The sequence below is a fragment of the Notamacropus eugenii genome, chromosome 1 (genome assembly GCF_028372415.1).
Source record: "Notamacropus eugenii isolate mMacEug1 chromosome 1, mMacEug1.pri_v2, whole genome shotgun sequence".
Taxonomy (NCBI): Eukaryota; Metazoa; Chordata; class Mammalia; order Diprotodontia; family Macropodidae; genus Notamacropus; species Notamacropus eugenii.
In genome coordinates, this window is record NC_092872.1 from 378,542,513 (window position 1) to 378,568,053 (window position 25,541).

Sequence of the window (25,541 nt, forward strand, 5' to 3'; positions counted from 1 at the left end):
GGAGTAGATCAAAGCAATAGACCTGTGAATGGCTACTGCATCTCCAACCTGGCTGATGTGGGGAGTCTCAATCCCAAAGAGAAAAAGAAAAAGAAAAAAATCACCCAGTCCAGCCTCCTTATTTTGCAAATGAGAAAACTGAGGTCCTTCCTTTGGAGGACAGTAGGCCAGGACTAGAAGCCAGGTCTTCCTGCCACCTACTTTAGTGATCTTTCCATTATACCACACTACGTTCTGTAGTTGACATAATTTTTGGGTTGGTGTGTACATGTAAGGGGCAATACCTTGTAAGAAGAAAAATAAAACCCACAAAACAACTAGAGCAGCTAAGGGATTTCTAGGCTAATTACTCAAACAAATATCTACTGAATGTATATTTGAAAAGATAGGTACTTACAGTTAAACTATTTTAGAAGAAAACCCTTCCTTTTAATCCTTGCTATCAACAGAATACACCTCTTCAAAGCATTCTAAAAACTAAATCCCAAATTCTTATATTCTACAATACATGGATGCTCACCTTTCAGGCCATGTTTGAGACAGTGCTCCATCACCACAAAGAACTGTTGTAAAGGGGCGTAGTCTGCATCCAAGCTTCTACCTAGGCTCAGGGCTGACTGGATCAAGACTTTAATACTCAGCTTCATCATATTCATCAGGTTGGAGCGTTCTTCCATCATTTGGCTTTTAGTAGCTGTTGATGAAAAGAATCAATTACTTGCTTAATTTAATTAGTAAAAAATGAGCTCACCTGGCGGTATGCAAAACCTAGTTCCATGGACTGCTGGAGTTTGCATTATGCACTCTGGGATTCTAACATATTTACCACGCACATTAAATACGGGATCGAGCCTAATAGACAACATATGTTCTGAAAAAACTGATAGCAAGCCGGTCTGATTTTGCTTTTTCGGTCTTATCTCCCATGGAACCTTCTCATCTCCCCCTATTTCCATCCCACATCTACCCAAAGTTTCTCAGTTTATAAATTTGCCAAAGAATTCATCCCCTAAAAACCAAAGATCATAATAAAAGACTTCTTGTATTCAGCTCCCCCCCCCTTATGGAAAGAAACAATGTAACAAACGATACTAGTAACAGTAACAAAATCAGAACCGCACTCACAAAGTGCTTTTTCTTTAAACATTTTGACAAGAATTTTCCTCGCCATGCCTCTAGGGAACTAACCCCATCCTAGGATTTTAAGCGCTGCCAAAAGGCCCTGGAGGTCAGGAGTTCAACCCCTTCATTTTACAAAGAAGTACACTGAGGCCCGGAGAGGGGGCGGGGGATGACATGCCCAAGGCCCCGCTCAGGCGCCGGCTTCTATCCAGGCAGAGCCCGTTGGCCTGCATACTCGCAGCCCCTAGGGTCGGCCTCTCTCCGGGTCCGGCCGCCTCCTTCTAAGCTCCCCCACTAAGAGGCCCGGCTGGCCTCCGGCCCGAGTCCACCCCACTCCCTGAGCTTCCCACCCGCCAGGCACGCTGTGGAACACCAAGGGACAAGACCCGGGCCATGGCCCCACCACAGACCCCGAAAGCCGAGAAAAGACGAACGGCTGTTACTCCGGGGGCTTCTCCCGAGCGGTCAGAGCATGTTGCCTAGGAGACAGCCTCACGCTCGCCAGGGCCTTCTCGGGATTGGACGTCCGGCCCAGCAGCCTTACTATCTTGACCAATGAAAACACAAAGATTTGCGCACGACGCAATGCTCTCCCCAATCCAAGGGCGGGGGAGGGACATCATCCCACCTCCAATTCCTGGGGCGAGACGGACTGGGGCTGCAGAAGGGAGAATCACGCCCTTCTCGCTGCGGGAAATCCCCGCGAGTCTCGCGAGACAAAGGCGGGGAGGCGCCATTTTACGTTCTCCTCCGGCTTCAGTCCTGACATGGTGCCTTCCCGCACTGGGTGGGCCCAGGCTCTTCAGGAAGAGGCGGGGCGGCCATGGCGTTCTGGGGGTCACGGGACCGAGGAAATTATTCCTGTCCCTCGATCAGGCCGCCAGTGTCGCGGCGCCGGCTGAGCTCCTTTAAAGCCTGCCCTGAGTTTGACCGAAACGGAGCCCGGATTTGGAGACTTAGTCAAGGCCTAGCAACCAGGGGCCGGCCTGCCGGGTGCCTCCCGGGCCTAGGGCGGGGGTCTTGAGCTCAGCGCCAAGCCCCTTCCCCATCCCGGGAGGGGCGGGGCCTCTGCCGACAGCCTCGCGTTAGCTACGAACTCTCCTCCCCCCAGCCTCCAGGCCGGGGACGCAGCAGGCGCTTAATGAATGTTCACTGAAGTAGAAATTTCCCTCAGCCCTCTGCTGGAAGATGGGGAGGCGTTGCAGCGTAGCCCTGACTCCTAAGACAGAAGACCTGGGTTCAGAGAAGATCCTTTCCAGCTTGACTCTGGTCTAGCAGTTATCCACCCTCCCGGAGCCTTGGTTTCCTCATTTGATACATGAAAGGGGTTCGGCTGCGGGGCCTCCTGGGTCCTGCCCAGTTCTGGGTCTGAGGCCCCTCTTTCAGCCAGCTACAAGCTTGCCCTTCCTCAGCAGCACCCTGCTCCTCAAATTCTCCTCTAGTCGTCCATTTAGCACAGGCAGAAATAAGCGTCTGCTGAATACTTAACCATGGCCCAGGCACTCACTAACTGAAGGGCCACATCGGGTCCGGTTACTTGTAGAAGTCAAGCTCCTCTCTTCTCATTAACAGAAGAGCTACATGCATTTGTTTCCTTTAAACTACGGGATCATCTTGATCTGGCAAGAGATTGTTTTAATAGGGAAGGAACATATAGCCCCCACACCCAAAGACTGGATGAACATCTCAACTGAATAATTGTAAACTCCAGGGAGTCCCTTTACCTTCAGTCTGAGTTTCCTCATCCTTTAAATGAGAGGCATGATTAGATGTTCCTTAAGGTCTCTTCTACTTCTATCACTTTAAGATTAAAGATTGCCTATTGTAATTCCTTCAATTTCTTTTTCTCTTATTCTTACAGCTAACATTTCTAGTACCACATTGAATAACAGTGGTGATAAAGGACATCCTTGTGTCACCCCTGATCTTACTGCAAATGCATCTAGCTTATCCCCATTGCATTTAATGCTTGCTGATGGTTTGAGGTAGATACGGCTTATTATTTTATGGAAAGTTCCATTTATTCCTTTGCTCTCCAGTGTTTTCAATAGGAATGGGTGTTGTATTTTGTCAAAAGCTTTTTCTGCATCTATTGAGATAATCATGTGGTTTGTTAGTTTTGTTGTTGAGATGATCAATAATGCTAATAGTTTTCCTAATACTGAACCAGCCCTATTTTAAGATTCTTCTAGCATGATGAACAGACTAGGTTTTTGTGACATTGATTTCTGAAGCTTCTTCTACTTTAGTCTGGTATTAAAGGACTGTGGGAGGCAGTGATACAACTGAAGATTGGACTGTGGCTTTACGGCTGATCAGCATCTTTTATGGGGGAGGTGGAATATATTGTGTGGGGTATGGTAAGTAGGACAATTTGGCAGGAATGTAGAATTGCAAGAGGGCCATACAGACTAGACAGACCTGTGATTTCAATTACAGTGAACTCCCAAGTAAGGAAACTCTATTAATGTGAGTTGGCTCCTTCTCAGCTACTTTTAGTCTTGAGAGTTGCTAAGAGATTCTGTGCCTTGCCCAGGGTCACTGAGCCAGTATGTGTCAGAGGCAGGACTTGAACCCAGGTCTTTTGGGCTTTAAGGCTGTCTCTCCACTATGCAAAATTCTCTCATTATAAGGAGTAATGTGAAATTCCAAAAAGAAAGGGTTAGAGCCAAATTGTGAAAGGCTTTAAATGCAAGACCGGAAGCATCTGTATTAAATTTATTCTGGAGGCAATAGGGTACTACTGAAGCTTCCAGAGCAGGGGAGTAACATGGTCAGACCATTATTTTATGAAATATTTTGGAAACTGTGCAGAAGATAGAATAGAGGCAGGAAGACTAATTAGGAGGCTAAATGCAACAGTACAGATAAGAAGTGATGAAGGCCTGAATTAGAGTGCTGGGTATATGAAAGGAAGTAGGACTTACGTGAGGGAATACTTCAGAAGGGATTTAGCATCTGACTCGATGATGGAGTGGGAATAGGGACACAGAAGAGTTGAAGACAACTTGGTAAATGTGGTGACAATGATAAAAAGGAGAGTTTGGAGGAGGGCTGGGTTTTGACCCTTTAATCACTAATTTTCAGTTTCTTCCTATCCACTTGCTCATCCTTGTTAACAAACATCCATAGGTCTATTCCCATCCTTTATAAATCCTCACTTGACTACTATCCCTTCAAGATACTGTACTATACCTTGGTCTTTCATAGCCAAGCTCTAATAGAAAGCCATTGAAACTCACTGCCTCCACTTCTTTCCCTCCCCACAACTTCTAAAAACTCTTTGTAATCTGGCTTCTGACCTCACCATTCAACTGAAGTGGCTCTTCCAAGGTTACCAGTGGTCTCTCAGTTGCTACATCGGACAGCTTTATCTGTGGTCTCATCATTCTTGACCTATTTGCAGTCTCTGAGAGTGTTTATCAGCCCCCACACCCAACTCTCCTAGTAACTAAGTACACATAGCTAAGCAAATCATTGGCCAGATGTGACAGTGTATGCCTCATTACACACATTTAATCCACTTCTTCTGAGAAGAAACATATGACACAGTCAGATGTCAAAACTGGTAACTGCATTGAGAGTTTTGGAGTTAAAGTGTTCCTTTTACATGATTGTGGTCAATGAGCAAATTATTCTGTTCTGATTACTTTGATCTGTATCAAGTTTCTTTGAATCCTTTGTGTTTATCAATTCTTTCAGCATACTTTCTGGGCTTCTATGGCACAACTCTGTTCAGATCTTTCTGTGCCAGTTTTGCAACTTCAGATGTCTGCTGGGCATCAACAAGTAGTCCCAGAGATATCTAAATTCAAAACTGAACTTTCCCTTTAAAACTACCCTTACTTTTATATGAACGTTGAGGGTGCAACTAGCCTTTGAGTCACTCAAGTTCACAACTTTTGCATTGTTCTCAACTCTTCCTTCTCCCCCACCCCCCACATCCAATAAGCTGCTGAATCTTATAGATTCTAGTTCCACAATACCTGTCACATGTGTATCTTTCCATTCACATGACTTCCACTCTGGTTCAGATACTCATCATCTCTTGTCTGGACTATAGCAAGTTTCCTAAAAAAGCTCCCATTCCAATCCATTTTCCACAATCCAGCAACAATTATCTTCCTAAAGCACAAGTCTGATCAATTTCCTTGCTCAAAAACTGTCAGTGGCTCTGTTGCCTCTCAGATAAAATACAAGTGTGTCAGTCTGACATTTAAAGCTCTTCACGATCTGACTCCAGTTTACCCTTCCAATTTATTTATATTCTTCGTCTTCTTCTTCATGTAGTTTACATTACAGGTAATCTTCCTTACTTCCCTGAACTTGGTCTTCCATCTCCTGCCTTTGCACAGGCTGCCTTATGCCTAGAATTCCAGCACTCCTACTTTGATTCTCTTTTTAGGAATCCCTACCTTCTTCAAGGATTAGTTCAGATGCCACGTCCTATTAGAAACCTTTTGTGATCACTTTAGTTGTTAACTACTCTCTCCTCAAATATCATGTATATATTTAACTGTTTACATACTGCATCCCTTCAGTAGAATGTCAGTTATTTTTTGTTTTGTCTTTGTATCTAGTGCCTAGTACAGTGTGTTGCATATAATAGGCTCTTAATAAATGCCTCTTGGACTGGATTCAGTATAAATTAGCCTTGTGAAAGTCAGAATCTTAGTTCTTGCTGTGTCATCTTTGTTACTTGAATATTCCTTGTTTCCCCAAATGTAAAACAGGAATGATGCCACTTATCCTATCTCAAATCCAGGAAGAAAATGAGCTTTGAATCTTCAAAAGGAAAATTTGTTTAAGAAGTTTGCTAAAGGTTCTCATGTTAAAAAAAATATTGTAAAGGAAGAAAGAAAACGATACAGAGTAAAAATAGAAACAAAATATAGATGGGAAAATGTGGACTATTTGGATTTATTTCATAGGAAAAAATATTAAATGGGAACTACTGATGATTCACTTCATGAGTATGTTTGTATGTGAACTTAAGACAAAATGATAGGACATTTTATGTAGATTTGGGGCTAGAATTATCTTTTTTTGATATTCAGAGCACTAACAATTCCCAAGGGCAATGTCTTCAACTATACAGATGAGTAATTTCTCTTTAGGGAAAAGTGCTTTGAGGAAGAAATTGAACCAGTAAAAATGGAAATTGTGGCCCACATTTCTGGATGAATGCTGATGAATGTTTTGCTAAAGCTAAGATTCACAAATCTTATGGAGCAGAAATGGATTACCAAGTAGGATTAACATCAACAAATTATTACACAGATATTGTCCAGTAATTAAGTATTATATTCTTAGGGGAAATTGTCATTATGGTAGATTTTTAAAATATAAAATTGGTACTTAACAAAGTTGGTAAGTAATACTATGGAATAAGTGGAATGCTATAGAATAAGAGACCAAGCAAGGGAGTTAACAACACTCTTGGATATTAAAATCTAAGTAGTTGAGGCCTTGCCTTTAAAATGTATTGTGTAAGATATAATACAATGTGTATAAAGAAAATCTACTTCATAAGACTTGAGAGGAATCTGGCTATTTTTACACAGTTGCTAAGAAATGACTGTTAAAGAAGTGAGGTGGAAAATCACCACATATATGGAAGGTGAAAGAATTTTGCTACTGTTTCTTTGCTACTGAAAGACCTTTGAGAAGTTTGTCCTCCTTCAAACCTTTAATATTGTCCAAGTGTGTCTGAGCAATGATGAAATATGATGAAACACTATGATGAAATGCTAAGTTCTTAGGGGAAAGTTTCAATCTCAATCTAAAGCTATTACTAGCCAAGAAGAAAGCTATTACAAAACCATAAAAGATGAAATAGTTCAGTAATTGCACTTGTTTTATACAGATAAACTGTGGTAATAATGTGGCTCCGCGGTCACTCAGATACTGGTGAATTGAACATTTTTTTCCCCAAACACAGGAGTTAGGTAGTTTACCTTTGTATTAGATATTTCAGCAGTGTCATAAATGCCAAAATGAACTGACTGGTTACATCCTGATCTGAACAATCTGGACAAATGATATTTGAAATAAATGTCAACCATACTTTAAGAGGCAGATTGGCATTTTAGATTAGTGTTTCTGAAATTAAGGCTTAAGGGGTTGCTGGGAAATATAGTACAGATCATTTCTATAGAATCAAAGATTTAGAGCTGGGAAGGTTATTTAGTCCAATCTTCTCATTTTATAAATAAAGATACTGAAGCCAAGAAAGGTTAAATAATCTGTACACTTCACAGGTAAGTTTCAGGTCTTCTGGCTCCAAATCTTTCCACTGTACCACAAGGTCTGGTGATTCATCCTCTTATTTTTTCCAGCACAAACAGCTGGACAAACAATGCTCCAGTCTCGAGAGAGAGCTGAAGTCAGAAAAAAAGGAAAGACAAGCTCTTCAGAAAGAGTTGCAACAAGAGAAAGATAGTGCCTTTCTGCTCAAAACTGAGTTGCAGCAGGTGGAAGGGTTGAAAAAGGTAAATTGGACAGGGTGTGGAAGGTTGAGAGTTATTGCTTATCATTCGGCATCTTAAGAAAAGCCATCTGAAGACCGTCCTCTTTTTTTCATGGAATGGAATGATTAAAGATTTCTTCAGTCTTTGAAGAGTGGTTTAGTTGAACAGAAAAGGAATAGCAGTACTTCAAAAGGGTCTTTCAGTATTCCTGTGCCACTTACCACTAAGAAGAATGGCAAATACATGTGGGCAGATAATGCCCAATATCCCTACCCTAAGGCCTTCAAGGATCTAGGAAGACAGAAGTCCCACCAGGTCCATTATATTTGCAAGAACCCAGGAGAGCTCACTTATCCTTGAGTGCTTCTAAACCACCCCTGAGAACTGCTCAGGGGAGTTCTGTAGCCATCCCAGAGGGCTGTCAGATCCTACAAGTTCTATCAAACCAAATCCCTGAATTTCATTCTGGAATAGGCTCAGACCTCTAGTGGGAACCCCATAGTAGCCCTGGCTTCTTCAGGGATCAGAGGGGATGGCCTCCAAATTTAGAGATTCATAGCTGCCTTGGAACTAGTTTATGCAAGGGATAAGCCAAGCTTGTCCTAATTTCTGAAGGATATTTCAGAAATAAAGGAGAAGTGGAACTAAGGCCATATTCTCTTAAGGTACTATATTTCCCTGGATAAATTCCTCTCTGGGATCTACCCTACATGATTCCTTACCAAAGTGACTGCAAGGAGGAACCCTTTCTTTCTCTTAGTAGGATTAGAGATTCATTAGAAACCTTAGCTTTCTTATTTAATTAACAGTGTAAGGGCCTCCTAATTTTTATGTTTGGCTAAGTGCATAGTCAGTCTATCCCAGAGAGAAAACTACAAGCATCCAGCCCAGTAGTGTGCCCTAATCCTTAAGGAGACAATGTTACCACTATCTACAAGTCCATTTCCTTCCCCAATATTAAGATAAAGCCCTTGTGCAAATCCTTTTCATATTTCTAAATTCTGAAAATTCACCATCCCCTCAGGTGATTGATTATATTTTAATTTTCACTGTGATTTATTTTTCTATACCCACAGTAACTTATAATGAATTTATATTATATTATAATGAATTAGATATTATTTGGAGTATTTATCTCAGGTTTCCCATCCCTGAATATCATAGCTCCTGGTGGCAGGGGCAGCTAGGTGATGCCATGGATAGAGCACCAGTGCAGGAGTCAGGAGGACCTGAATTTAAATCTCATCTCAGACACTTGACACTGACTAGCTGTGTAACCGTGGGCAAGTCACTTAACCCCAATTGCCTCATCCTGGGTTATCTCCAGTCATCTTGATGAATATCTGGTCACTGGATCCAGATGGCTCACAAGGAGAAAGTGAGACTGGTGACCTGCACAGCCCTCCCTCACTCAAAAACAAAGTCAAGCGCAAGTCATGTCATCATTTCTCTGATGGCATGGTCTTCTTCGGCAATGAAGGATGAATACACACAGCTCCAGGACTAGTACTCTCTGCTCCTTATTTCTAACCTCACAATAGCCAAAGAGGCCATTAAGGTCTTAGCTCCTTTGGGGCATTCATAATTACTAGGTGAAAAGCTTAAGCACTGCTCTACTACTTATTTCTTCAAAATGCAAAATCATCTATCTATAAAAAGTGTACATTTACAAATGACACTTGATAGAAGATAAGGTAGTGAACTTAGTGGCAAGAACATTGACCTGGGACTTAAGAACTTCAGTTCAAGTCCAACTCTCCCACTAACTTGGTGTGTGACCCTGGTCAAGTTACTTTCCCTAACAGAATGTAAACTCCTTGAGGGCATGGATTGTGTTTTCATCTTATATCCCCAGCACTGAGCACCCCAGTACTGAGTGTACACAGTAGGCACTTAAGTTATATTTGTTGAATTCATTAAATTTCTGATATGTCCTCATTTGCAATTCAGGTAAGAACTCACATTTATTAAATTCCTTGTTATTATTCAGTTGTTACTGTTCGGACTCTGTGCGATCCCATGGACAAAATCCATGGTGTTTTCTTGGTAAAAATACTGGGGTGGTTTGCCATTTCCTTGTCCAGCACGTCCACATTTTGTCGATCAGGTACCGAGACAAATAGAGGGTAAGTGATTTACCCAGGGTCACACAGCTATTAAGGGTATGAGGCCAGTTCTGAACTCAGATCTTCCTGACTCCAGGCCCAGTGTTCTATCCATGGTACCACCCAGCTGCCCCTATTAAACTCCTACCAAGTGCCAAGTCTTAGACTAGGCACAAAGGTAGATATAGAAACATGATCCCTGACCTCAAGTAGCTTATGGTCTAGAAAGGAAAATGAGGGGCTTGGATTAGATGATTTCTAAATTCCCTTCATACTTTCCTATGAGTCTATGAAATCCCAGGGTCTTTATTACCATATTACAGAAATATGGTGATGATAATTTGGCTGCTATCACTGCTTCTTTGAATATAACATTTTGAGCACAGCTACCTCTCCTTTATCCCTTATACGTAGTCAGCCACAAATTATTAATTTAGAGGCTTAACAGAACGCAGAGTTGGAAGTGACTTTAGAAACCAGTTAGTCCAATCTGGTTTTTTAATCCAATCTCATTTTACAGTGGAGGAAAAAGAGTTTCTTCAAGATGTCTTTCATCTATCCCTTATTTTAGCTTCCCAGTGCTATTACCCTAGCTTCCCAGTATCTAGTACTTGGGCTAATGGCAATGGCCTACTCTCCATTTTAATCCTCCCTCACATTACTGCCAGAATTATCTGAGAGTTCTTAACTTTTTGTGTCATGGACCCATTTGGCAGTCTGGTAACGCTAGTGGGCCTTAACAGTTGTCAGCTGCATTGCAAGAATATCTAAACACAAGGAAGACTTCCATTATCTGTGACTTAGTGGTAAGTCAAATAATTACAGTACTTTTGAAGTAGTGATGAGTGTAAAAGATATTTCAAGATATCTGTAAAACTTTAATGTGATATGGAACTATCTGTGATTTCTGGTGGAGACAAAACACAGAAACTGCTAATACTACTACAGTTTGCTGCCTATATTCATAATTAAAGGAAATGCTAAATTTCAGTTAGAAATTAGTAAAAATAAAGATCAACCCTTATGTTAGAACTGTTGTTTCAACTGTTTCTTTTGTATATGTATGATTTTCTTTTCCTCATCCAAGTTCATTAACCTCCTGAAAGCTAACCATAGAGCCCTTAGGGCTGTGTGGACTCCTGATTAAGAACCCTTGTTCTAAAGTACAATTTTCAAAAACACCTCTGTTACCTATATAAGGAAATTGGAATTACTTCTGGATTCAGTCCCATCATAGTATTTCCTCATCCTGTCTAGCCAACTTTATTTCCCACTGCTCCTAGCAGGGTTAGGCCCTTTGCTTTACTTTCTGCCACCTTGATTTCTTCATGATGATCTTTGGAAAGATCTTTGGAAAGCCCTCCTAATTATATTTTGTTCATCCACTTTCAAGGGCAAGCTCAAATCCCTCCTCTTCCATGAAGCCTTCCCCTAAGGTTCATATAGCTTTTATCACTATGACCTCCTCCTGTCATCAGCCTTCATTTTAGAACTTAGTTATACCCTGCTTTACATGGAAGTTTAACCGTTTCATATGAATATGTGTCTTTTCTCAAGAGGGTCATAAACTAGGCAGAGAGAGGGAGTTTAAGAATTTCTTTTATATCTCCCACAGTTCCCAGCAAGGAGTAGACTTTTGTAAATATCTGCTATATTGAATTCATGACAACTTTTTCCATGTTTTATCATAACGCACCTTTGTGTAAAGAAGTTTTCATTGAATTGGTTCAATGCAACAGCTTTGCACACATATTCAGCACAATGAAAGGATTCACCTACCCAGGGTAACTGAATTAAATGTGCTTATTAGTCAGAAAGCAAAATATAAAAACTTACCAAACTGGAAAAACAACAGATGTGCCCACATATTAAGCACTAAAAACAAACCAATGTATGAAAAACTGGCTTGAATAAAACTTTCATAGAAGTGATTTTTTTTTGCTTCTTAAAAAACACCATTATTTTTGCAATATCATGAAAGTTAATCTTCTAAAGATTACAGTAGACTTCACAAATGAAAAACACTCTATTAAAATTTCAAATCTCACTACATGAAATGGTCAAAGACATCTGGGGCAAGTAACTGGCCTCACAAAAAAGGATAATCTTGCAATTTCACTTTTTAACGGAAGCTACAGCTCTTCCAAGAAATGGAGTTTGTTCAAATGTTTCTTAAACATCTACTATATTTAGGGCTTTGATGAGGACTTGTGGAAGGAATATAGATGAACAGAAAACAATCACTGTCCTCAAAGATCTCACATTCTGGTAGGGAAATCAAATATAACTATGAAATACATTGTAAGAGTGAAGTAATTATTCAACACAGCAAGCCAAAAGGTGTCCCACCAATTCGAGGCAGTACACGTACTAATATGCCTATTTTACAGATGAGAAAGCTGAAGCCCAGAAAACTTATATGACTTGTCCAAGGTCACAAAGCTAGCAGCAGCAGAGCTGTGTGTAGAACTCACATCTGATTCCAGAGCTGTGACATTAACCTGTTTAATGAATGTTTCACTCATTAGGAGTGTTAGTATATAAGATATACCTTGGTATCACAAATCTTTGTACTTAATATAACTAGGTTTATCCCACTGCTTCTGGCAGCAGATTAACTTTCCAGAGTAATTCATCTGGTTCAACAATAATAAATCCTTACCATGTGGACTATACTGAGATAGATAAAAACAAATACTATAGAGGTTTGGAAGAGGGAGAGATTACTTCTGGCTAGTAGAGGGTCAGGAAAATCTTTATGAAGAAGGCATTAGAACAGAGGGAGACAGAGAAAGATATTTCAGGTAGTAGAATTGGTTTAAGTTATAAGGTATAAAACGATAGTCATCAAATATAATAATTTGTTTGATAAATCCAAAGACCTCAGCTTCTGGGATAAGAACTCACTATTTGACAAAAAAATGCTGGGAAAACTAGTAAGGTGGAAACTAGGCATAGACCAATATCTTATACTGTATACCAAAATAAAGTAAAAATGGGTACAGGATTTTGATATAAAGGCTGATACTATAAGCAAACCGGGAGAGTAAAGAATAGTTTACCTGTCACATTTATGGAGAATGGAAGAATTTATGACCAAACAAGAGGTAGAGAACATTATGGAACACAAAATGCAAAATTATCTTCTGTTTACAACGTAAAATTAAAAAGTTTTCGCATAAACAAAGCCAATACAACCAAGATTAGGAGGGAAGCAGAAAACTGAGAAAGAATTTTTACAACTAGTATCTCTGATAAAGACCTCATTTCTAAAATATATAGAGAACTGAGTCAAATTTATAAGAATACAAGTCATTCCTCAATTGATAAATGGTCAAAGGATATGAACAGGTAGTTTTCAGATGAAGAAATTAAAGCTATCTCTAGTCATATGGAAAAATGCTCTAAATCACTACTGATTAGAGAAATGCAAATCAAAACAACTCTGAGGGACCATCTCACATCTATCGGATTGGGTAACATGACAAAACAGGAAAATAATAAATGCTGGAAAAGATGTGGGAAAACTGGAATACTAGTACATTGTTGATGGAGTTGTGAACTGAGCCAACCATTCTGGAGAACAATTTGGAACTATGCCCAAAGGGCTACAAAAATGTGCGTATCTATATTCCAAAGAGGTCATACAAATGGGGAAAGGACCCATGTGCACAAAAATATTTATAGCAGTTCTTTTTGTGGTGACCAAGAATTGGAAACAGAGGTGATGCCCATCAGTTGGGCAATGGCTGAACACATTGTAGTTAATGAATGTAATGGAATACTATTTTGCTGTAAGAAATGATGAGCAGGTAGACTTCAGAAAAACCTGGAAAGACTTGAATGAACTGATGCTGAGTGAAGTGAGTAGAACCAGGAGAAAACTGTACACAGTAACAACCACAATGTGGGATGACTAACTTTGATAGACTTATCTCTTCTGCGTAATGCAAAGATCCAAGACAAGTCCAAAAGACTCATGATGGAAAATGCTGTCCACATTCAGAAAAAGAACTATGGAGTCTGAATGAAGATTGAATCATATTATTTGCCTTTTTTTCCTTTATTTTATTTGTTTCTTCTATCTTGTGGTTTCTCCCATTGGTTCTAATTTTTCTTTACAATATAACTAATGTGAAAATAGGTTCAATAGGAATATATAAAGAGACTATATCAAATTATGGGTTCTTGGTTGGGGGAGGGAAGAGATGAGGAGAAAATTTGGAACTTAAAATCTTATGAAAGTGAATGCTGAAAACTAAAAATAAATAAATAAAAATTTTAAAAAATGATAAGCATCCTGAATTTTGAAAAGGCGGCCAACCTTTGAATCAGGAAGACGTGGATTTAAGTCCAGTCTCTGCTTCATAACAAGTTGTGTGACCTGGCATAAGTTATAACCTCTCAGTGCCCTAGGCAACTCTTGAAAGACTAAGTTACACATCATTTGGAGGAGGAGTCCATACCAAAAGTTTCGCATACTGCTGAAGTCAAGGGTCCAAATAAAAAGGGAGGGTGTGGAAAGCACATATAAACATGGTCACAGTTAATTTTTTGATGTATATCATTCCATTTAATTTGCATAGGAGCTAAGTGAATAGTACTTCCATTTCTGTAAAACTTCAATTCAACAAATTGGTGCTGGGGGAGATACAAAGTTTAGATAACACTTGCTCCTTGGCCTCATGGATCATATAGTTTAAACAAGCTTCAAACATCTAAATATCAATGGAAATTTGTTTTTTTTCATAATGTTAATGTTCTCATGAAAAATTATTTAAATTGACTTTTCTCCTGTTTAAGGAGGGCCATAAGAAAAAGTTTTTGTAATTGTGTTCATATAGTTCCTAGGTTCGTCTAGGCAGGTAGACTCCCAAATATTTTATATTGCCTATAGTTATTTTAAATATCTATAGTTATTTTAAATTTCTTTTTCTATCTCTTGCTGCTGGACTTTGTTGGAAATATATAGTAATGCTAACAATTTATGTGAGTTTATTTTGTATCTGGCAACTGCTAAAGTTGCTAATTATTTTCTCCAGTTTTTTTGTTGATTTGCTAGGATTCTCTAAGGATACCAAATCATTTGCAAAGAGTGATAGTTCCATTTCCTCACTGCCTATTCTAATTCCTTTAATTTCTTTCTCTTCTCTTACTGCTATAGACAACAGTTCCAGTATGATCTTGAATAACAGAAGTGATAATGGGCATCCTGGCTTTACACCTGATTGTACTGGGAAGGTTTCTTGCTTATCCCTATTACAGATAATGCTTGCTGATGGTTTTAGATAAACATTACTTATCATTTTAAGGTAAGTTCCATTTATTCCTATGCTCTCTGGTGTTTTAAATATTTAATAATTTAATTAAATATTTAATATTAATATTTTTAATATTTAATAGTGTTCTAATAATTGGTGTTATTTTGTCAAAAGTTTTTTCTGCATCTACTGAGATAATTGTATGATTTCTGTTAGTTTTGTTATTAATATGGTTAATTATACTGATAGTTTTCCTAATATTGAACCAGACCTGCATTCCTGGTGTAAATCCTACCTGGTCATACTTAGGACAGAAGAATTATTTTTAAAGAAAAATAAAAAGGAAAATTTGTTTTCTGTATCCTGTCTCCTTCCTTTCTTGAGCTTCCTGATACTTGCTACTTTCCTGAATTGCTCAAATCCTCTCATTATAGAACCAACACTCCCAACCTTCATCCTTTCAAACCCTGCGCTTTTCTTTCCCTATGAAAAACTATTCAGTCATCTCAAATTAGTATATGCTCCTTAACACATTATAGGGATCTCCTAGTGATACAATCAAAGGAGATGACAGTGGTCATGTACTCCCTTCACTGATGAAGTTTAAGCAAGAGGTATTGAAAGGGAGTTCAGATGCTGCGATTCACCCATTGGAGAATGATTGGGCTAAATGACCTCTCAGGCCTTTTCTTACAGGAAGATACTGTGATTCAATATATCTAAAGCCTGAGTAATAGTCAAATAAGAGAAGGATTTTTGCATCGTCCACCCCCATCTAGTGCTTTATACCTACTTCTTTAGAACCGTTTGGTTCTTTTTCAGTCATGTAATATATAGTTATAATCGCGTAATACAGAGTGGAAAACTTTGGTTCTTCATGATCACAGGCTACCAGGACTTGGGAGTTCGGGGGCCCCTCAGAAGCGGTCCGATATCCCCACATCCGCGGAGTCTCTGCTCTGCCTCTTCCAGGGATAGCTTGGCCATGTTTCTGAAGGCAGTGCGGAGTCATGAAAGGAGCCTGGGCCTTGGAATCAGGAACCTTGGTTCGGACCCCGCTTCTGCCCTCCCGGCCCCGGGCCCACTTGGGTTCCACCGGTGCGATGTCCAGCCCTGCTGGACGCACCGCGCATTTCCGAGCAGGTAAGGCGTTAAGCGCACGTGACGGACACCAAGCCAAGCAAGGATCTTCACTCCACTCCATCAACATTTAATGCGTTAGTCACACAGGTTAGTGTCGGCTGGGAGAACACCCCACCTGCCGTCAGGATGTGTTAACAGACAGGGGGATTTTTAAACTTCTGGGTACAGGGGCCTAACGAGGACTGGAAAGTTACTGTAGCCTTTTGTTTAAACTGTATCCCGATCCCTTTCCCCTACTGACCAAACCCTGGGTCGGACCGGCAGACGATCTCCGCAGCCCCCTCCGCCCTCCGAGGAGGGAAAGTGGCCGGGGGCGTGCGGGGAGGTGCGTGAGTTCTTTAGGGAAGACTTCGGCCCGGCCGCTGGCAGGGCGGCGGGGGGCCCGGGGCTGGCACAGCGCCCCCCTCCCCTCCCCTCCCGTCCCACCCCGCCGGCTCGCTGGCTTACCTGGGCCGGCCGGGCTGTCCCCGCCGCCGCCGGGGAGTTTGCTGCGGAGCCCGGCGGAGGAGGCTGCGGAGCGCAGCGCGTGGCCGCAGCTCACCGAGAAGTTCTCGGACGCCTTCCTGGCCAGCGAGAGGATGGGGCGCGACCAGCCCGCGTCGTCCCGGGCCTCGCCGCGCACCTCGCTGGCCGGGGGGATCTGGGTCCGGTCTACGATCTCGAAGTCCTCCCGCGGATCCGCGCCCGGGGAGCCACCCGCCTCCCCATCGGCCATCTTTACCCAGTCATCTGACCCCAGTCAGGAGGAAGCAGGTTTGCGGCCGCCCCAGCCGCCCGCCCGCTCGCCTGCCCGGGGCCGCCACCAGCTGCGCCCAGCGCCCAGGACGATGCCATCCAGCCTTGCTTTGTTTTTTCCCGGGTGGATGGAGTGCGCAAGCTTGCGCGGGCAGAAACGAGCTTTAGGAGCCGCTTGCGGCCGTGGGGAGAGGAGGGCACTTTGGGGAGCGAGGAGGGCAGGAGTGAGTGTGAGGGGCCCCGGACCCGGAGTGGGCAGCGACCTCAAGGCATCATTTAGGCGGCAAGGAACACGGAGGCGGCCGGTGTAGGCTCCCGTGCGCTTGGAGCGGCACCTCGGGCTGCCGTGGGAGGTGTGGGAGCGCGGCCCCCCGGCCGTCCGGCGGAGCCCGGGGCCCTCCCCACTCTCCGGGGTGCTTGGCCGCCGGCGTCTCCGCCCGTCCAGGATTTAAGGCCAACCTTTGGCCGTCCCTCGGATGACCAGCCCCGAAGAGGGCCCATGTAGGGGGAGACGGGGAGCATGAGAACAGCCTGGGAAGCACGAAGTGGAGAAGGAGGTTTGGGACGAAAGAGTGTGAACATGCGAGCCGGAGTCGGTTCTGGCTTTGTCCTTGTATCCTCAGTGCCAAGTGTGGGCACTCAAGTAGGCACTGAATAAATGCTTGATAACTGCTTCTAAAACAGGAGGGAGCGCCCAGCTTCCCCGGACTGTCTAGGGCGTGCACCGCCACTTTCCTGCTCACCTGGGCTCCTCACTCTCCCTCCCTTCTCATCGGATCTGTTGCCAAGGCCCGTTTTCACCTTGGTAACATTCCTGCCCTGTGCTCCCTTCTCACCCCTGATGCAGCCACCACCCTGATGCGGGCCCTCGCCACCTCATGCTTAGACTACAGTCTAGTCTATATATTCTCTGTGTGTGTGTGTGTGTGTATGTGTATATATATATATATATATATATATGTACACACGCTCTCTCTCTCTCTCTCTCTCTCTCTCTCTCTCTCTCTCTCTCTCTCTCTCTCTCTCTCTCTCTCCCTCCCTCCCTTTCCCTCCCTCCCTCTCCCTCTCCCTCCCTCCCCCTCTCCCTCCCTCCCTCCCTCTCCCTCTCCCTGTCCCTGTCCCTGTCCCTGTCCCTCTCCCTCTCTCTCCCTCTCTCCCTCCCCTCTAGACTCTAGCACTAGCCTGCTGGTGGGTTGACCTGCCACTAGTCTCTTCTCTGTTCCATCCTCCACTCAAATGTCAAATTGATCTTAAGAGAGGTCCGAACTTGTTACACTTACCCCACTCCCTTTCAGGTAAACTGAATAGTCTTCCTACTTAGGTAAGTGGTGAGCTTCCTATCCCAACAGGCATTTTAAAGTTAGTCAATAAGTTTGCTATTTCAGACCCTGGGCTAAGAGCTGCAGATACCTAGAAGGCCAAAAACATTGGCCCTGCTCTCAAGGACCTTACATTTCAATGGGGACCTTACAATTCAATGTAAATAAATAGGTACAAGCAAGATATATATGGACATGATGGAAGGCAGTATGAGAGAGGAAGACTATAATTGTGGAGGGAGTCAAGAAAGGCCTTCTACAATGAGTGGAATTTGAACAAACTCTTGAAGGACATCGGGGAAACTAGGGCATGGGCTGGGGGGAATGAAGAACTCCAGGCATGGGGCACAGCCACTACTCCTTCCCTAAACCTCTTTCCAGGTAGAGGATTCCTCAAATAAACAGGAGGTTTCATCTAAGGGGCAAAGAATTCTGTGATGGGTGAGAGGTAACTCTACAGAAGGTCTTTCTTTAGGATTCATGTTTGGAAGCAAGTATTTTCTGTTGATTACTTTGGTCCCTTACACCAGTTTTTAAGGAATAAAAAGGACAAAACCATTCTTTTACTCTGTAACTCCTTTCTCAGACTTTCCTGTTCTGCAGACTTTAGCAGACCAAGGGGCCCTCACCGTACATTTGCTTCCCCCTGTTGTTTCTTGCCACCACAAAGCTCAGTCTCCCCTTCACACCCCTTCAACCCCCAACATTGAAGGAATGGTCAGAGGATACAGCTTTAGCTTCAATACCAATAAAAGACATTGTGACATTTTAAACCAGTGCCAAAAAAACCTGGGAAAACATTGTGTAATATGAAGGAGTTGGGCTAATCATCTTTTAAGTTCTTTCTAGCTCTAAAACTACAATTCTTTAATCATCATATAAACAAGGTCAGAAGCCAGCCTTCTCACTTGACAGGATTCTTTCCCAGTGAATGTGTGACAAAAGCACTAACTCTGAGGTTTGGGCGCCATCTTGTGGATTACAAGTAGGGGACTTCTGAATGGTTTCCAGGAGTCTTTCCCAGGCTGATTTGGATATGGTTTCCAAGGCACTAGGAAAAAAAAAACCTAATCTTACTGGGATCATGGCTGTAGAACTGGAAGTTAGGGTTAGAACTGGAGGCATTTAGGGTTAGAGTTAGAATCGGCGTGTATCTGTCTGTCTGTGTCTATCTTACTGGGATCATGGCTGTAGAACTAGAAGTGACATCTTTAGACATCTAGAGGACATCTAGTCCTACCCCTTCATTTTACAGATGCTGAAACAGATCTAAGGAGATTAAGTGAGTTGTCCACAGTCACAGAGGCAAGATTGAACCAAAAGCTTCCGACTCCAATGTGAAGGTTTTTTCTTCTGTACCATGCTGGGGAAGACTGGGACTTGGGAACAGGAATAGGCTTGGGATAAAAAAAAAGGGGCATGAGGAAGCAAAATAGAGGACTGTAAGTCTCTTTTATCTCAAAATTGCCAGGCTTTTTTTAGCCACATATAGAATATTATTTTAAATATTTTACAAGGGAAAAATATAAACATCACTGATGTTTTTTCATGGAAAGTTGTTCATGGAAATTCCATTCACATCCCATGGGAACACTCAGATTCTGTTTGAGTTTGAGAAATATTGTTTTACAATACTAGATTTAATTCACATAGTACACTGTGGTATGGAACCCCTGATAGGTCTGGTGGAAATAGCACTGATGGGGAAAGTTACCAAGAGCTTGGAGCAAGCCTCAGTTCTTATGTGAGGCTCATTCCATCACTTCTCATAGACAATTTCCTACTCTTGTGGTCTCTGGTAATAATAATCATAGCCTGGTACTTCTGCACATTAAAAAAAAATCTCTGTTGAGATCCAGTTAGGTGGAGCAATGGATAGAGCACTGAACCTGGAGTCAGGAACACCTGAGTTTAAATCTGACCTCAGATGCTTACTAACTGCGTGATCCTGAACTTAACCTCTCTTTGCCTCAGTATCCTCAACTGTAAAATGGGGGTAATAATAGCACTTACACCCCAGGATTGTGAAGATGAAATAAATAGTAATCATAAAGTACTTAGTACAGTTCCCAGAACATAGTAAGTATCATATAAACATTAGTTCTTACTATTGTGGAAGGAGGCAAAGAAAAGTTGTGAGGCACTGTGGGAAGTGAGCTTGCCCCTGCCTTCTCTAGAGCAGAGAGATGACAGTGGAACCTGTCCTGCCCTGAGTGGGATCTGGGGACCAAAATCCAAGTGACATTTTAAAACAGGAACTCTCTGCATGTTATTTACATATCCCTGCCTCCCACCTTTTTCTGCTCTTTCCCTCTTTCTTCATTGCTTTTTCACAATGCTCTTTCTTAGGAGCTGGAACTTCCTCTGAGGAGAAAGAGCTGAAGGCTTCACCCCCTGTGCTTGAGAGGGAAATTGGTACATAAAAAATTACAGCTGTGATCAGCACCACTCCTAAGCAACTGAGAATAAGCAGGCAGCATGACTTTTGTGTGCCCACAAGTCAGGGAGCTGGTGGAGACTCACCCATCTTCTTTAGCCCATGAGTCTGAGATGGCTAGGGCATACTTCATTTCACCTGTTCATTCCAGGACCTGCAGGTTTTAGGAGGTTGGTCTGGGTTTCTTTTTGTTAGATTGTAAGTTCTCTGAAGTCAGGGACAATATTTTACCTCTTTTTGTATCTCCAGTGTTTAGCAGAGTTCCTGGCACACAGTAGGCACTTAATAAATGTTGATTGATTGATTTTATTTACAATAAACCCTGTGATCCTAGTATGCAAAGTAGAAAAAGTAGATTTTCTTTCTATTCCACAATATTGAGCGATATTCTCAATCATTCTTTAGATTAACTTTAGACCTGTCAAGCAAAGGGTCACTCTGAGCTGTCTTGCTTAACAGTGTGGTAGAAGTCTCTTAGGAAAGGGCTGACTGGTGCAGATAGGAGAAAAAGGGACCTGCAAGGTCTCCGGATTTGGGACTCAAATAGAGCCATCTGGTGGCCAGTTTAGATATTGCATGCCACCTGTCATTCATCCACAGTTTCAAACTCTTTCCATAGTAGGTTTCAAGAAGACAGCACTTGAATCACGCAACCTAAGACTCTCTTGTAGGAGCAAATGTCACATAGCTCACACACAAATCCTGTGAAGTGGATGTTACAATTATTATTAGCTTAGTTTTATAGATAAGGAAACTGAAAGCAAGTATCAGAATGAGGATATTTGCATGCACGTATTGGTAATTTGGTGCAATGGAAGGGTGTGGGATTGAATATCAGGAACGTGGGTTTTTCATTTGCTTCTTTGGGCCCTAGATTCCTAATCTTTACAATGGGATTGTGGGAAGAGTTGGACAAGATCATCAGTGAAAATGCTGTACCCAGGATACTGTCTTGGGCTGATGAATGCTGAGGCCAGCGCAGTCAGACAGGTCTGGGGCGGTTATGGGGCTCACAGAGCCAAGATGAAAAGACAGGCAGGACACAGCAGTCTGAACAAGCCGAGTTTATTCTAGACGTACTGAGCCAACAAATCAGAGGGGTCAGGGTACTTATACAGTAAAAAACCATAGGGGTAGCGATCAAGGTATGAGAACAGAACAGATCGTGATTAGTAGCAAGGGGGGCCTCATAGCCTCTTTTCCTGGAATATTATCCCGTGTACAGGAGCCTCAATTCCTGGAATTTCAACACCCGAGTTCAAGGACATGCACCTGAGAACAACATCGCACTTAACTTCTCAAGTCAGTTATTATTCTCCCTTGGAGGAGGGGAGCTCTTGATAAGGGGCTCTTTCAAAACCCTCAAGGTTCTCTACAGATGAACTCCAAGATGTTTGCTGGCTGTAAGCCCAGTAACTTTGTTACTTCAACTTTGAAATGTCCCAGATAGCATTAAAGGAGAAGGGAACATGGGGGAACCAGGAAACATGCCTTGAGGGCACCTATGTAGGGAACATGCATGGCCAGAAAATATATGCAGAGGATCACACACTAGGAAACTGTGTGGCTAGAACATACCCTCAAAGGACATACATGTAGGGGATATGGGATGCTAGTGGCCAGAGCAATTCATGCCTTTGACATTACAGGTCTGCTTGTGTTCTTTGGTGATATAACAGGGTTCTGTTTTCTGCTGTTCATTGTATCTCTGGTCTCCACTAGGTAAGACTTTTCCCTAGGTACATAGTACTTGCTAGGCATGTCCTCTCTGGTGGGTGGTTATGTCTGCATTGTGTTGTCTCTACTGGCCATTTCCATTGGTTTCATATCTCTTCTTTCTCTAATCCATTTTCTACACAGTTGCCAAAGTGATATTCCTAAAGTATACATATGACTACGACACTCAGTAAACTTCAGCGACTCCCTGCTGCCACTCTTTCTTTATGTTCTAGCCAAATTAACTTTCTTACTCTTCCCCACATATAATATTCCTCCTATCTCTGAACCTTTCCCCAGCCTCTCTCTTGCCTGGAATGCACTCTCACTTTACGTCTGCCTCTTAGAATCCCTTGTTCCTTCAAAGCTTCCTTCAAGTGTCACCCTCTACAGACATGAAGTGTTTCCTGATCCTTCAAGCTACTAATGCCACCCCCTCCCCCCAAGCATTTTGTATATAACTATATACATGTTGTATAGGCATGTAATGTAAGCTCCTTGATGACAAGGGCTGTTTCTTTTTTGTCTTTGCATCCCTAGTGCCTAGCATACTACCTGGCTCATGGTAGGTGCTTAATAAATGATTAATTAATAAATATGCTTGATTAAATGAATGGTTAATTGGTTAATGAATGAAATGGTTCATTGGTCTTATGGTCATTTAATTTTTCTCTTCTGACATCCAGGCTTCAGCTTTTCAGAACCATATGCTGCACTCTTGGCTCTGATCTGCTAAGGTGCTGTGGCTGGAAAACCTCTGTCTTAGAGGAGCAGCTCTTTTAGTTCATAGCAGAGATTAGGAGCTGCCACATGTAGCTAAGGGCAATCAATAAAAATCATATTGTCCCAGAGTAATGCTAAAGATATTCTTTTGATTCCCTGTATTTGGTGCTGATTCCGAGTCTGTGGTTCCAGACGACCACCTGAAAGGGTTAGAAAGTTTCTTTTAATTCCTATTTAAACTCTAATGGAAATCCTGTGTCCTCAAAACCCATTTTGAGAACTGATTAAAAAAAAAAACCCGCTGGAACTGTGTAATACTAACTTCTCCCCCTTCTCCCCTTCCCCCAACACTGGCAAGCAAATTAAGTTGCATAAGAACATAAATTAAGCAAACAAGTCAAGGTTATTCTATCTATCTGCATTCCTGGTCTGGATTCTTTTTAAAATTTATGCCTATCTTTTAGGAGCCCTGAATCTTCCCCCTCCAACTCCACCTCACCTCCTCTTCCCCCACCAAAAGCAACATCTATTGTTTTAGTATTGTATTTTGGCCAACAACTTGCCTATTTCCTCAAAAATGTAAAGGAACAAGTAATTATAATTATTTCGTTTACTACTACAGCTGCTGCTGCTGCCATAGAGAGTCCAAACTGGTTAGTCTAGGATAAAAACTCTTCCAGTTTCCTATCCTTATCTCACAGTGCTCACCTACGAGTACCTTATATTTCAATGAAAACAGAAAGTTCTCAGTTCTTCAAATATGCCTCAGGTTTTCCTGCCTCTATGTCTTTGCTTATTCAGTTCTTTATGACTGGAAAGCTCCTCTCCATCCCGATCTCTTTAAATCTCAGCTCAAATTCTTCCTCTAGAAATCTTTTATGGATCCCTCTGCTCTCCATCCCCCAACTGGAAGTGGTATGCCTTATCTGAGATATTGTGATCACTTATGTCCATGTCTCCCTGAGACACTAGCTGTGTGATCCTGGGCAAGTCACTTAACCCTCTTTGCTTCAGTTTCCTCATATGTAAAATGAGCTAGAGAAAGGAATGGCAAACTACTCCAGTATCATTGTCAAGAAGACCACAAATGGGGTCATGAAGAATTAGACGTGACTCAAGATCATGTCCATCCTCTCTGCCAGCCTGTGAACTACCTGAGAATGGAGATTGTGTCTTATCCATCTTTGGCAGCATGACTTGGTATAGGATCCTGAACACACACACACACACACACACACACATACACACACACACACACACACACACACACACACGTAAAAGTGTATAGGAACAGACAGGTCCAAGGACTGGAAAGACGTTCTGTTCTTTGCTCAGTCAAGTCTTCAACTTTTTATTAGGATTCTTTAAAAACAATTTATAGCTGCCTAGGGAGCTATAAATTTCATGCCATTCTTAGAATGGATAAACACCAGGGTTGGCATGTGGGTGGGGGAGACAGAAAAGATTCTAGGGGACAGAGTTTTCCATAATTCTCCTTCTCTCTCCCGAGGAAAGACCCAGATGAGCTACTAGAAGGTGGGTAAATAGGGTAGGTTACCATCTAATACTTAATTCTATGACTTCTGTAAGGTGAGAGTCAAACAGATTCACTCAACAGTTTACCCTGTAGCTGTGACTAGACTCCCGTTCATTGCTCTCAACATGATCACTATCCCCTTGTCTGGACTCTTCAGTAGAGTACAAGAGTCCAACAGCATTAGACCTCTGCTTCAGGCTTTACTATATACTACCTGTATGAACATGGGTAAGTCAGTTTATCATTTTGGAGCTAATTTCCATACTTCTAAAGTGAGAGGTTTGGATTAGAGGTCTCCATGGACCTTTAGAGTCTCAACTTCCTAAGAGAATGTTTTTCTAATTCTGTAGGATTGGGGAAAACAGAAAGAAATGTTGCACTCGGTATAACACTGACTATTAGCCGAGGGAAATAGAGGACAAGAAGTCTCATTCAAAGTAATAGCTCCAGGTGTGGTGCAAGAAACCGATATCCACCAAACCTAAGTGAACCTCTATGCAGACTATGGCCCCAGGAAAGGGCACAGTCTTGTTGATAGAATCTAGTGACCACTAGGTGGCCCCAGAATACTTGCTTATTTTGAAAAGCTACTTTTACCATCATCAGAACCCCTCTTGGGGTGGGAAGGTGGCTATTGTCTCTGAGGAACATATGCATGGTAAAGTACATTGGAAGATCATTTTGATGAATCATAACACATAGGACCAATCTATATTAAATCAGGAAACTCCCAATTTAACATGCCAGATATATTCTATCCAACAAACATTTGTGTGTTCCTAATGCCTCTTAGAAGTTTGATGGGGAAAAGTAAGAAATGTCGGTGGACATAAATTCACCTCCGTCCTTGAACTTCCTCTTGTGTTGTTCTTTAAGAGACTTCTGGCCCAGTGCTCCATGCTATTCCTTCCTTGTGGGTTGGAATGAGCTCTTGGTGGGGCAGGTGGTCTGCAGCCATTTGTTGTGGCTCCTT

General features: G+C 42.2%; 1 protein-coding gene across 4 annotated transcripts in view; it reads right to left on the minus strand.

The window, feature by feature from the left end:
- Nucleotides 1–17,271, minus strand: part of RUFY1 (RUN and FYVE domain containing 1) — a 40,910-nt gene extending 23,639 nt beyond the window's left edge. Inside the window, exons 1-2 of one of the 4 annotated variants that reach the window (XM_072630725.1) lie at nt 16,549–17,271; nt 521–694 (exon numbers count right to left, since the gene is read on the minus strand). In XM_072630725.1, coding sequence (XP_072486826.1) covers nt 521–694; nt 16,549–16,816 — 442 coding nt within the window. In that variant the 5' untranslated portion in view covers nt 16,817–17,271. Of the gene's footprint in view, nt 1–520; nt 695–1,125; nt 2,954–16,548 lie in introns of those variants that run through there. The other 3 variants (XM_072630726.1, XM_072630728.1, XM_072630727.1) reach the window with 3 other exon arrangements.
- Between the last annotated feature and the right edge of the window lie 8,270 nt (nt 17,272–25,541).